Genomic DNA, 13,804 nt, shown 5'->3' with positions numbered 1-13,804 from the left:
GCTGCAGTGTATACCATCTATCAGATGCACTGCAGCAACTCGCGAAGGCTTCTTCGCTAGCACCTCCCAAGCCCTCGACCTCCACCACCTAGAAGGACAAGGGCAGCAGGCACTTGGGAGCACCACCACCTGCACGTTCCCCTCCAAGTCACACACCATCCTGACTTGGAAATATATCGACGTTCCTTCATCGTCGCTGGGTCAAAATCCTGGAACTCCCTACCTAACAGCACTGTGGGAGAACCTTCGCCACACGGACTGCAGCGGTTCAAGAAGGCGGCTCACCACCACCTTCTCAAGGGCAATTGGAGATGGGCAATAAATGCTGGCCCTGCCAGCGATGCCCACATCCCATGAATGAATAAAAAAAAACAAGAGAGTCAAAATGAAACAATAGTTATAGAAACTGCAAATGTTCATTGATTAAACCTTTCAGAGCTTGCTCCCTCAGGGAAATCATTTTCCATTACCAGTATTTGTTAAAAGTGAACTTTCATGATTGTTATAAAATACATGAATACATTTTTTCATTTGGAATCAATATAATTTTTTGCAGCTTTGCAAAAGTGAGAAAAACTCATCCTGTAACAAAATTACATTAAAAACAGCTCAGAGGGATGACAAATTGAGAAATAGTAACGGAATCCATTTTACACAAAAAGAATCATTTATACTATATTCCATGTTATACTAATTCTATAGTTAAAAACATACACTTGTCGCTGGGAACATGCACCTCCTCTGGCTGAAATGCCGACATGTTGCAAATGCCATTCTTGGCTGCTCACCAGGAGACCTGCAAGCTTGCTGAAACTCTCCCCTCCCACCTTGGGGAGACCTTTGACCTCCACTTTGCACCTTGCCACAGCAGTGTGGTGTTCAAAACAGCATAAAATACATATCGATGCAATAATGCTTTATAGAGTGTAAATATAGCCTTCTTGACCTTAAAAGCATATACATCTTAACATTCTATTTGCTATACATTGTTTTTTTACTTTTTTGCCTTGCTCATTGCCATACAATGTGATGCTAGATCCAACATTTCATCAACTAGCACACACAAATCTTTTATTCCCTTCATTTTTCATGGTGTTTTCCATTTTTAGCCATTCACTTCTGTATATTACATGGCATTTGCCATGACCTTCCAGATTCTAAATCTCTTCAAATGATATTCCTGTTCTCTGAACATATTGCTTTGACAAGCAACTTAGTGTAATTAGCAAACTCAGACACTCTACTTACAATACTGTCAATTGAGGTCAATAAATATTACGAGCAGCAGGAGTCCTAGGACAGTCTCTGGGAACTCCACTGCCCAGCTGTCCAGTTACAACTATCTCAGTTAACAGGCAGCTCACTGGGACGGGGCATTTAGAACTTCAACTCACTGTGACATAGGATGAAAGTTTGTGCCTGCAATTCCCCGCATGGTAAATTCTTAATCTCAGCCATGCCTTTAGGGAAGGCACCAAGTAGTACACAAGTCACCCCAGACCCTCTTGTGCAACTCCTAGCTGGCAGTTAACAGAGCAGCAGTGTCAAAGGGCTGGGAGAAAGATATCTGCCCACCCTCTGTCAGGCTACGATCCACATAGCATGGAAGCCTAAAGAGGGGAAGGGGAGAATATATATTCTTTAATAACACAGCGAGGCAGGGAGAACCTAAGTCCCGATTCTGATTCATGTCACTTCAGGTTTGAGTTCGGATGGACTGAAGGCATTGACAGTGATTTCAATCTGGATATAGGGGATTATTTCTCTATACATTATATTTATAATAATAATTTTTTGCGCAATCATAGCGAGAATAATTAGTAAGACAAATGTTGAAGGAACATATTGGAAGCCATTTTATGATATGATTATTTTAGGTGGTAAATAAATCGAGCAATTCCTTTAAGAGATAATCTGAGGTGCCATGCAATAGTGTAGTGGTTATGTTACTGGACTAGTAATCCAGAGGATTTGAGTTCAGTTCTCACCTGGGCAGTTTGAGAATTTGAATTCAGTTTTAAAAAGCTGGTATCAGTAAAAGTGACCATGAAGATGTCGGATTGTCATAAAAACCCACTGGTTCACTAATGTCCTTTAGGGAAGGAAACCTGCCGCCCTATTTGTGACTCCAGTCCTACACAAATGTGGTTGACTCTTAACTGCCCTCTGGAATGGTCTAGCAAGCCGATCAGTTGCATCAACTCAGGGCAGCTACGGATGAGGGATAAATGCCAGCATTGCTCTACGGGCTGTTCCCCGGGACGCACACCGAGACAGCTATCAACTGCTGCTGGAAGGCCATCAACTTGGTGAAGGAGGCGTTTCTTACTGGTCTTCCAGCTGAAGGAGCTGTCCACGACTGAGTGTTTCTGACTGGCACACTCCAAGGTCCGGGAGAATGTGCTGCGGGACACAATGAAGCGAGGTGCAGCCGACGCAAAGGCTCTATGGGGAAAGGCCACTATGTAAGATCATCCCACCTTGTATTGTACAGAACGTATGGGAAGACATATACTGTGTTTGTATCCTAACAATGGGATCGCAGTGTGTACGATCTGTATGGTATTGTTTTGAATTGTAATTGTGTATTTACATTCAACTGTGTATATCCTTAAATTTTATGAAATAAAGTATATTTTGAAATTTAAAAAATAAATGCCGGCCTTGCCTGCAACGCCCACATTCTGAAAAATAATTTTTTAAAATACATTCCTCCGGTGCTAAACATACTTTTTTGCTCCCTGTATAAGATCATCCTACCACACCCACTTTCCACTAAGGTGTGGGCCCAGGTCCCTGCCAGTGACATTCTGTACTGTGCATGGCCACCCTTCTCTGTCTCTTTTAAGGTACGAGATCAAGGATTCACCTTCTAAACCTAAGGCAATCACTCTATGATGCAGTGTGTGAACACACTGAAGAAAAAAGACAAGCTGACTTGCAATTTATATAGTGCCTTTCACATCCTCCGGACTTCCCACAGCACGTTACAGCCAATGAAGCATTTTTGCAGTGTAGTCACTGTTGTAATGTAGACAAACAAAGCCGCCAATTTGAGCAGAAGAAGGTCCCACAAACAGCAATGAGATGGATGACCAGTTAATCTGTTTTAGTAATGTTGGTTGAGGGATAGATTTGGCCAGGACACCGGGAGGACTCCCTGCCCTTCGATAAAGTGCTGTACGTCCAACTGAACAGGGAGACATCACCTTGGCTTAACATCACATTCATAAGACGGCATCACTGACAATGTAGAACTCCCTCACTACAATACTGAAGCGTCACCTTAGACCATGGGGGTGAATTTCCATGGTGGTTCTGCCAATTGTCCTCCGTAACTTTCATGGGAGTACCGCAGGAACCCGTTTACAATGTTTTTCAGAGGTCTCCAGGGCTCTTCTGCCAAAGTTACAGCAGATGAGCAGGAGAGCCCGTGTGAAAATTAACTCCCTATGTGCTTAACTCCTTAGTGGAGCTTGATCCCACAACCTTCTGACTCAGAGGTGAGAGTACTACCACTGAACCAAGCTGATACCTATAGTACTGAAGAACTGCTGCATTATCGGAGCTGCCATCTTTATATTAGAAAGATGTTAAACCAAATGTTAAACCAAGGATCCAGCTGCCTCTTCAGGGGGATGTAAAAGATCCCATGGCACTATTCAAAGATGACCAAGGGGCTCTCCCTGTGTCCAGGCCAATATTCCTCATTCGACCAACACCACCAAAAATTATTTCATCTCACTTGCTATTTGTGTGACCTTGATGTGCATAAATTGGCTGCCGTGTTTGCTTACATAACACTGACTGCACTTCAAAAGTAATTAATTGGTTGTGAAGTATTTTGGGGCAGCCTGAGGACTGATAACATGCATTATATCAATGGAATTTCTTATTAATCCATTGTATCCCACCAGGCAGTTCACTAATTTTACTTCATCGCACTGATTGTTAGACATTTACACAAAATTAATTATGTGTATGTTACAAACAAAGAATTAATACAGACAAATTTTTTGATGTACCACATTTGTAGAATCATAGAAAATTTACGGTACAGCCCATCATGTCTGCGCCGGCCAAAAATGAGCCACCCCGCCTAATCCACTTACCAGCACTTGGTTCGTAGCCTTGTAGGTCACGGCACTTCAAGTGCACATCCAGGTACTTTTTAAAATGAGTTGTGGGTTTCTGCCTCTACCACCCTTTCAGGCAGTGAATTCCAGACCCTCACCACCCTCTGGGTGAAAATATTTCTCCTCAGCTCCCCTCTAATCCTTCTACCAGTCACTTTAAATCTATGCCCCCTAGTTATTGACATCTCTTTGCTAAGGGAAATAGGTTCTTCCTATTCACTCTAACTAGGCCCCTCATAATTTTGAACACCTCAATTAAATCACCCCTCAGCCTCCTCTGTTCCAAAGAGAACAAACCCAGCCTATCCAATCTTTCCTCATAGCTAAAATTCTACAGTCCTGGCAACATCCTCGTAAATCTCCTCTGTACCCTCTCTAGTGCAATTACATCCTTCCTGCAATGTGGTCACCAGAACTGTACGCAGTACTCAAGCTGTGGCCTAACCAGTGTTTTATACAGTTCCAGCATAACCTCCCTGCTCTTATATTCTATGCCTTGGCTAATAAAGGAAAGTATCCCATATGCCTTCTTAACCACCTTATCTACCTCTCCTGGTAGCTTCAGGGATCTGTGGACATGCACTCCAAGGTCCCTCACTTCCTCTATACTTTTCAGTACCCTCCCATTTATTGTGTACTCTCTTGCCTCGTTTGCCCTCCCCAAATGTATTACCTCAAACTTCTCCAGATTGAATTCCATTTGCCACTTCTCTGCCCACCTGACCAGTTCATTGACATCTTCCTGTAGTCGAGAGCTTTCCTCCTCACTATCAACCACACGGCCAATTTTTGTATCATCTGCAAACTTCTTAATCATGCTCCCTGCATTTAAGGCCAAATCATTAATATAGATCACAAAAAGCAAGGGACCTAGTACTGAGCCCTGCGAAACCCCACTCAAAACAGCCTTCCAGTCACAAAAACGCCCGTCGACCATTACCCTTTGCTTCCTGCCAGAGTCAATTTTGGATCCAACTTGTCACTTTCCCTTGTGCATGTACTTTTTTGACCAGTCTGCCACATGGGACCTTCTCAAAAGCCTTGCTAAAATCCATGCAGATTACATCAAATGCACTACCCTCTTCTACCCTCCTTGTTACCTCCTCAAAAAATTCAATCAAGTTAGTCAGACATGACCTTTCCTTAACAAATCCATGCTGACTGCCCTTGAGTAATCTGTGCCTTTCTAAATGACAGTTTATCCTGTCCCTCAGAATTGATTCCAGTAATTTGCCCACCACCGCGGTTAGACTGACTGACCTGTAATTACTCGGTCTATCCCACGTTCCCTTTTTAAACAATGGTACAAAGTTAGTAGTCCTCCAATCCTCCGGCACCACGTCTTTATCCAGGGAGGATTGGAAAATGATGAGTCAGGACCTCCGCTTTTTCCTCCCTTGCTTCTTTTAACAGCCTGGGATACATTTCATCCGGCCCTCGTGATTTATCTACTTTCAAAGATGCTATGATGTGGAGATCCCGGTGATGGACTGGGGTGGACAAATGTAAGGAATCTTACAACACCAGGTTATAGTCCAACAAATTTATTAAAATCACAAGCTTTCGGAGATTATCCCCTTCGTCAGGTGAATGAGTGAAAAGGTTCTCAAATCGCATATCTTATACTAGGCTGGGACAGCATCACACCAATCAAAAGGTGTCGTTGTTATTCAAACAGGCCAGTCACGGAGAACAGCACATCCCAGTACACTGGATATACATTGTGTCAATTACACAGACAGACAGAAAGAAACCCAAATGGCAGAGAGAGAGAGAGGGAATATTAAAAACATAATTTTTTTTCCTTTTTTTGCTGGTGGGGTTATGTGTAGCGTGACATGAACCCAAGATCCCGGTTGAGGCCGTCCTCATGGGTGCGGAACTTTTAATACTATTAAAAGGATGCTAATCCTTTTAATACTTTCTCTCTCCCTAAGTTTATCCCATCCGATATTTCACACCCCTCCTCATTAACTACAATGTCTGCATTGTCCCTCTCTTTTGTGAAGACAGATGCAAAGTATTCATTAAGAACCATACCAACATCTTCTGCCTCCCCACATGGGTTGTTTTTGGTATCTAATAGGCCCTACTGTTTCCTTAGTTATCGTCTTGCTCTTAATGTATTTATAAAACATCTTTGGGTTTTCCTTGATTTTAGTTGCCAATAATTTGTCAAGCCCTCTCTTTGCTTTCCTAATTTCCTATTTAATTTCACTCCTGCACTTTTTATACCCCTCTAGGCTTTCTGTAGCATTGAGTTCTCGGTGTCTGACATAAGCTTTCCTTTTCTGCCTTATCTTACCCTGTATGCTCCTTGACATCCAGGGGGCTCTAGATTTGGCAGCCCCACCCTTTTTCTTTGTGGGAACATGTTTACTCTGCACCCCTTGAATCTTCCCCTTGAATGCCTCCCACTGACATTGATTTACCTTGAAGTAGCTGTTTCCAGTCCACTTTTGCTAAATTACTTCTTAGCTTAGCAAAATTGGCCTTTTACCAGTTGACAACTTTTACTCCTGTTCTATCTTTGTCCTTTTCCATAACTCTGCTAAAACTAACTGAATTATGATCACTACCACCAAAATGCTCTCCCAGTGATACTCCTTCCACCTGTCCATTTCCTAAAACTAAATCCAGAACTGCCCCCTCTTTAGTTGGGCTTGCTACGTACTGGCTAAAAAAGTTTTCCTGAATGCAATTTAAGAATTTTGCGCCCTCTATACCCTTCACGCTGTTTGTGTCGCAGTTAATATTAGGGTAGTTGAAATCCCCTACTATTACTGCCCTACTGTTTTTGCACTTCTCAGAAATTTGCCTACATATTTGCTCTTCTATCTCCCTCTGACTGTTTGGGGGTCTATAGTACACTCCCAGTAGTGTGACTGCCCCTTTTTTGTTCCTTAGCTCAACCCATATAGCCTCATTTGATGATCCTTCTAACATATAATCCCTCCTCACAGCTGTAATCGTTTCTTTAACTAAAATTGCCACCCTCATGGCTACATTCTTGCACCTTCCTGAACAGACAACCATTATAACCACCCCTCTCCTCCTTTGTAACAATAATTTACACCTCCTTAAAATGGCATTATTTAGGTCTGGGGGTCTCCTGTATTGTGAAAACTCAAAAAGATTGTCAGTGTCCAAGGCAGTTAAAGGGATTTGGATTCACTTGTGTAGCCATGTAATTACCAGCCAAGTGTAAAGCATCCACAGACAATCAGTATATTTATAGGTGCTCAGTGTCAAGATGCTCCTCTGATTGATGAAGCTTCACTAAAACTAAAGAACAATACTGTGAGGGGACTACTTTCAGTGCAAAGTACTTCTCCATTTTTCTCTCCCATACAAAATTTTTGCAAATACCTCCTATCTGGTAAGAAAAAGTCTTTTTTATAGTGAAAGGAATTGCCATATATTCTTAATGTTGCACAGGTATCTAACAGCTCCATTCTTCCAGAGATAAATATATTGCTTTTAAACTCCTTAGCAAGGGCAGCCTAGAAGCAGAAATATTCGCTGGGAATGTCCTTGGGGTTCTCCCAATTGGCCGCCGTAACTTCAGGCTTTCCGCTGATCTTCCGCCAAAGTTACAGCGGTCGATTGGGAGAACTCCCAAGGAAATTTCCGGCTAATATGCATAACAATCTTGGTTTGTTGTTCCTAGCTACCTATCCATATTGCCTCTGTTACTGGAGAGCAACTTTTTGGTATCACCTGAGGGGATATTACATAAGATGTCAGCTCACAGGCTGTGTCTGACCAGCAATTCTGAAACATAAAACACAGGAACAAGGGGACATAAGGACTTATAGACATTGCTAAGTGTATGCACATCATCCTTTATAACATTTAGGATATGTAGTAATTAGCACTTTTGCTGTTATCATTTTCTACCCTCCCATTTTAGGTCATGTGAAAAGGCACAGCTGACCTCAGTCTCCGATGAATCACAAGGGACTGGCACCTTTTTCATTCCCAGATGAAAATCCAATACTAGCACTCTTCTGAGTTAATATTAACGGAGTAGCCTGAATTGGAAGTATTTCTCTCCTGCAGTAAGTCCCCTCATAATTAAGGCGGACCTGCAGCACTGATCCAAGGACCCTACAACTTGCAACTGAGTAAGTCTGAAGCATCAAACCTGAAGAACCTGCAGCACCCCCATAATTTTGATCTTTGACACAGATAGCCTATAGTATCAAAGAGAGAGAAGATAGTCCAAGTGCTTATTCAATATAGTTGATTTGTTATGACTAGTGTTTTGATACTCATCAGCCTAATAAGGGCTAGAATTGTGATACCATAAGGAGGAATCATGTAAAAGAATCAGTATGAGTAGCTTATTAGCTGAAATAATTAGCTCAAATGAAATCCCTGGCTTGTAAAAAAAAGACACAACTGCCTCAAATAGAACTGTATGGTTTTTGGGGACTCACCTGGTTTATGATATAAATTCCATAGTTGATCTTTTGCCTGCGGAGAATGGGATGCAAGTAATGCAGCCAGAACTTCAAGTGATGCTCCCTGTGCCTGAATGGAATTATGATGGCAACTCTTTGCTTAGCTATACAGTCTGAAGGCTTGTATTTGCCTCCCTCTCGTACATCTGGGTTCTCTCGCTGAACCTTCTCCATTGTCATCAGAGAGCTGAATTCTATCAGCAATCTTCCAACTGCAACATAATAAAAAAAAAAGCAAAAGCTGTTATTTTCCACACGTACATTTGTAATGAATGTTTCTCTTTCGTTAGGAAATCCTAAGTAAGACAGTAAATTGGTAACCTCACAGGCAGTGTCAATCTTTCTCCAGCTATTAGGAAGAATGCAGTAGCAGTCCCAGTGGAGTGACTCTTGCTTTGTCTATTCACAATGTACTTTGAAATGTAATATTGTAGGAGGAAATGTGGATTATTCAGGCAGACTACTTAGCATAATTAATTAGTCCTCTTTATTGAAATGAGACAGTACAGCAGCCTGGAATATAGCTGTGTATATGGACTCTCAATCATATTCCTGCTTTCTGAACATGTTGCTTTCATAAACTACAATACAGTTCTGTTTAAAATATCATCATTGAGGTCAATAAATGCTATGAAGAACAATCTCTGGGCACTCCAATACCCAACTGGCTAGTCAAAACTACTACCATTAACAAGCAGCGCTTCGAGATGAGGCACTGGAGTTTCAACTCACTGCGATATAGGATGAACGTTTATCATCACAAAGCAAGTTGCTAATTCGAGCCATGGCATTGGGGAGTAACCTTGTAATGGACATGTAACCCCAAGACCCGCTTGTGCATCTCCTAGCTGCAAGTTATGAGAGCAGTATTGGTAAATCGAGAAGCAGGTTGCCTGCCCACTCTTTGCACCTCGTCCCAACTCTGATGGGAAACTTTACTTCACAGGCAAAAAGTAATAAAGTTACTATTAATAATTTCCCTAACCACACCACCAAAACTAGGCTTGTAAATACAGCATCATGTCAGTAGAGCCGCAACAAAGTCAAAAAAAACCCAAAAGAATGAAAGCAGCTTAACAGCAGTGAGCCAACTTGAATTCTAAGTACTTCAATGTATTACACACTTCTTATCAAGATCCCAGTATAACATCTGTTTTAAAAGAAACTGCACCTTCATTATGAGGCTCCAGGGACTAACTCTGCTAACTTTCTCTTCTATGAGGCTACCAATTCTTCAATTTATATTTCATGCAAACATTACAGGGTATTCATTATGGTGCAAAGCTCAATAGAACACAGAGAAATATCATGCTCCTGAGAGTTATAAGAATAGAGATTAATTTCTATCACATAATAACAACACCATTATATTTCCTTCCAATTCAAACTTCCACAAACTGTGCTCTAATTAACTTCCAGTGTCTGACTGCAGTAGGACTTGAATGCAGACACTGAGGTATAAAGATCACCAAGCTCACTGTCTGTGTGTATGTATGTGTGTGTGTGTATATATATATTATAATGATGTAGGATGTCCTGCATTACGCTGGTCAATTGTTTTGATCTTATAGATACTATGTACTGTATTCTGTTCCCATGTTTTGCCCACTGTGTGCAAGAAGAATAATACAGTCGCACAGGATGTTTACTGAGCACATTATGTAAATGATGTAATTAAGTCGGATCTCGTTATGTAAATTGTGTCACCCGCATAGTAAGATAATTTTAGGGCCACATCAACTGCTGAAATTATTTATTCTCTGCAAATATTTCTGTCAAACACTAGTGTAATTAATTAAAAATCAGTTTACAATGACCAAAGCCCATGTCTAAAGCAATAGTTCATGACAAATTACAAAATTTACAAATACATTGTTACAAAAACAAGTTGAGCCAGAAACTGCTCTTAAAATAACGTGAGCGCTGTTAAATTACAAAATTGACAAATACATTAATGTTACAAAAACAAGCTAATTTACCTTTATTCTCAAAGGAATACCACAAAATGATTTAACCAATTAGATTAATTGGATATTTCAACTAGAGGATATTTGTCGGATTGTAAAAAAAATACTTCCTGCCCTTCTCTATTTCAGGAGTCTGACAGGGGTCCACGCTGCATCTCTTGCAAATTTAAATGTGTGGCAAAGCAGTGATTTGTTATTAAATTCTGAATTCAGCCCAGAGCGCAATTCAATTCTTCATTTTCAACAGTTACATTCACAGTAGACTATATAAAACTAACATGCTTCACTATATTGCAACAGGGATTGTGACAGTTTCTATAAAATTATCACATTGACCATATTATCATTTTCCCATTTTGCGGCTTATTTTCATTTTGACAAGCTGGCAATGAGATTATCAAGACTGTCTTACTGTTTTGAGTGATTTCCGATGGCAGTAGAATAGCGTTGTCCTGTCCATACTGGGAACCCGCCTGACTGGAAAATTATGGGATCAGATCAGCCGCCCGATTTATACCCTGTGTGATTTTACTTTCCATTGCTATCGGGCTGGGTGTAAAATGGGTGTCCCAGTTTCCCGCCGGGCAGGTTAGGTTAAAATTAATTCAAAATGAAGGTTTTGCACGTACTGAGAGCAGCAAGAGGTGTCGATATTTATCACCATTCTACTACATATGGGCCTGATTACGTTAGTCTTACTTGCTACTGATTATGTCACACTATTTTACACATTAAACCAAATGTCAATGCAGGACGTAAAATTCTTAAAATTAAAATTTCACAAAAAACGGTTATTACTTGTGAAGAGATAATTTTATCCGTTCGTAGAAACTAGGCAGGCGGGCAGTTAAAATCGCCCATGGGACTCACCCGCCCAGGTCCCACACACTACAATTTTAACTTGCACTAAGCAGGCAAGATGGACACCTACCTGAACCAGCGGGGTCCTACTTTAAATATGCAAATCGGGCTCCGACGACATAATTGGGGCCAGTGCTATTTTAACTGTGGACCTGAGCGGGTGTAGCTTTCCCACCTGGTCCGCCTAGCAGGAAGTGGATTTGGGGCCATAAAATACCCAAAAAGTTAAATCTTCTAACTTTTTTAAAAACATTTTCTTGTGGGGCTAGGAGGAGCAGAAGTGTTCCTCCAGGCCCTACAAGGTAAAGTTTAGGCCTCCCCTACCCCGGGCGTCCCGAGTGCCAGGGACCATTCCTTCAATCTGCTGTGGTCAGGACGGTTTGGGGCTGATGTTGGCCCCTGCCCACTTGATTTCCACCCCAAGTTAACATTGGGACTCGAGCTTTCTGTGCTTTAATGACTATCATACACTCTAGCAAACAAAAATAAAGTAAAAACAGAACTAGATTTCCAAGGAACTTGTTTTTTTGAGAGAGTAAAGGATTTGTTAAAACAAAGCAGCAGATGAGCAAACAAACACAAAAGCTGTATTTTGCATATGGCAGAGTAAGGCGGAGTATAAATACATTGACTGATATACTCTTTACAGTTCATTATACCGGTTACAATATATGCAAATCTAGAATGCCATTTTGCCTGAACCTCTCCTTCTTCTCCTACCCCAGCCCCACTTTCACTTCTTGAATCTTATCCATCATTTGGAGCTAGAGTTTGTTGATAATCTCTTGAAGGTGATCAAATTTTTTTGGAAAATAAGGACATCACTTAGCCTGAAATATGTGTGTAAATATGGAAAGACACAAAGCAGTCGCAGATTGACGTCATCACATCAATGATCACACTGTTGTGTAGACCTAACTTTACAAGCTCATATAAGGCAACCGTGTGTCCTAAAGAATTCTTTTACTGATAAGTTCTTTCAAAATTCAATAGAAGTTTTCTGAATATAATGCATTTAAATCAATTTATTTTGAAAAACAATGTTATATCTTGCTGCTTTTTGAAACTTCTGTCACTGATCGGAGAGGATTAATATTAACTGCACAAGCAGCAAAGACTGTAAACTATTAAGATGATAAATCCCATCACACCTTTGCCTACTTTATTAATTATTTTATGACTTAAAATGCAATTTATGGAAAATTGAACCTGGTGACATGCTAATCTCTTCTTACTTTGCCAATCTATATAATTTGAAGGTTTTCATTCCGCATTTGGAAAGTGATAAACAAAAATCTTTGAAAAAAAATCCATTCACTTAATTAATGTGATGGTTTGGTTTAAATCAGTGAAATAATAAGAGGATGCGATAATATTCTACACTAAAACATACGACTATTTTTGATACAGGTTATAACTCCAGGCATTGCCATTCATCTGGCTCTTTCACACTATCTTAGTGTTCTTGTTGGGCTTGGCTCCAGCACAGTCAGAAGAACTGCAACAAACTCATAACAGTGGTGAGATTATAAATGGATTCGTACAGGGATTACTAGAACTGCCTGCTACTTAAAACTGGTATATGACAGCTAGCTCAGCACAGATACCAGTTTAATCTAACCTACAGTCTGTGCTGGATCAGCTACATCCAAGTATAAGTACGATTCTCTGACAGTTAAACTATAATCGATGCCAAAACACCCAAGCATAGCTACCAGTCTAAAAATAAACTACATATGGGCTTGCTACACACAAGCATGCCCTCAGAATTTCTAAGTTGCCTCATAAAACTTCTTATGACCCTCCTCTTTGACTTTGCCCCTTTTTGACTGTCTCCATCCTTTTTTCCCCCACCTACTTCAACCTACTGCCCTGTAAAGTGCTTGGAGGCTTTTCTTTCTGTATATAATGAGCCCTATAGAAATACAAGTTGTTACGTAGAATTACATAGAATCTACAGCACAGAAACAGCCTATATCATCTCCATTAACAAGACCGCCTACCTCCGTAACATCGCCTGTCTCTACCCCTTGCACCCTCCATAAACTTGAGCTCATCCAAAACTCTACTGCCCATATCATAACTCCCACCAAGGCCCGTTCTTCTATTACCCCTGTGCTTGCTGACCTACTTCGGCTCCCAATCCAGCAACGCCTCGATTTTAAAATTCTCATCCTTGTTTTCAAATCCCTTCATAACCTCGCCCCATTCTATCTCTGTAACCTCCTCCAGCCCTACAACCCTCCGAGATCTCTGCGCTCCTCCAATTCTGGCCTCTTACGCATCCCCGATTTTCATCACTCCACCATTGGCAGCCGTGCCTTCAGCTGCCCAGGCCCTAAGCTCTGGAATTCCCTCCTTAATCCTCTCCACC

General features: G+C 41.0%; 1 protein-coding gene across 4 annotated transcripts in view; it reads right to left on the bottom strand.

Moving 5' to 3' along the window:
- The window catches only part of b4galt2 (UDP-Gal:betaGlcNAc beta 1,4- galactosyltransferase, polypeptide 2), a 342,550-nt gene that overhangs the window by 156,685 nt on the left and 172,061 nt on the right, over window positions 1-13,804 (bottom strand). For all 4 annotated transcript variants that reach the window (XM_067990105.1, XM_067990101.1, XM_067990102.1 and 1 more), the window contains exon 3: window positions 8,579-8,814. In XM_067990105.1, coding sequence (XP_067846206.1) covers window positions 8,579-8,814 — 236 coding nt within the window. The remainder of the gene's footprint in view (window positions 1-8,578; window positions 8,815-13,804) is intronic.

Source organism: Heptranchias perlo, chromosome 9 (genome assembly GCF_035084215.1).
Source record: "Heptranchias perlo isolate sHepPer1 chromosome 9, sHepPer1.hap1, whole genome shotgun sequence".
NCBI lineage: Eukaryota > Metazoa > Chordata > Chondrichthyes > Hexanchiformes > Hexanchidae > Heptranchias > Heptranchias perlo.
The sequence above is the reverse complement of the archived record's forward strand: the minus strand, read 5'-3'. Positions and strand labels throughout refer to the sequence as shown.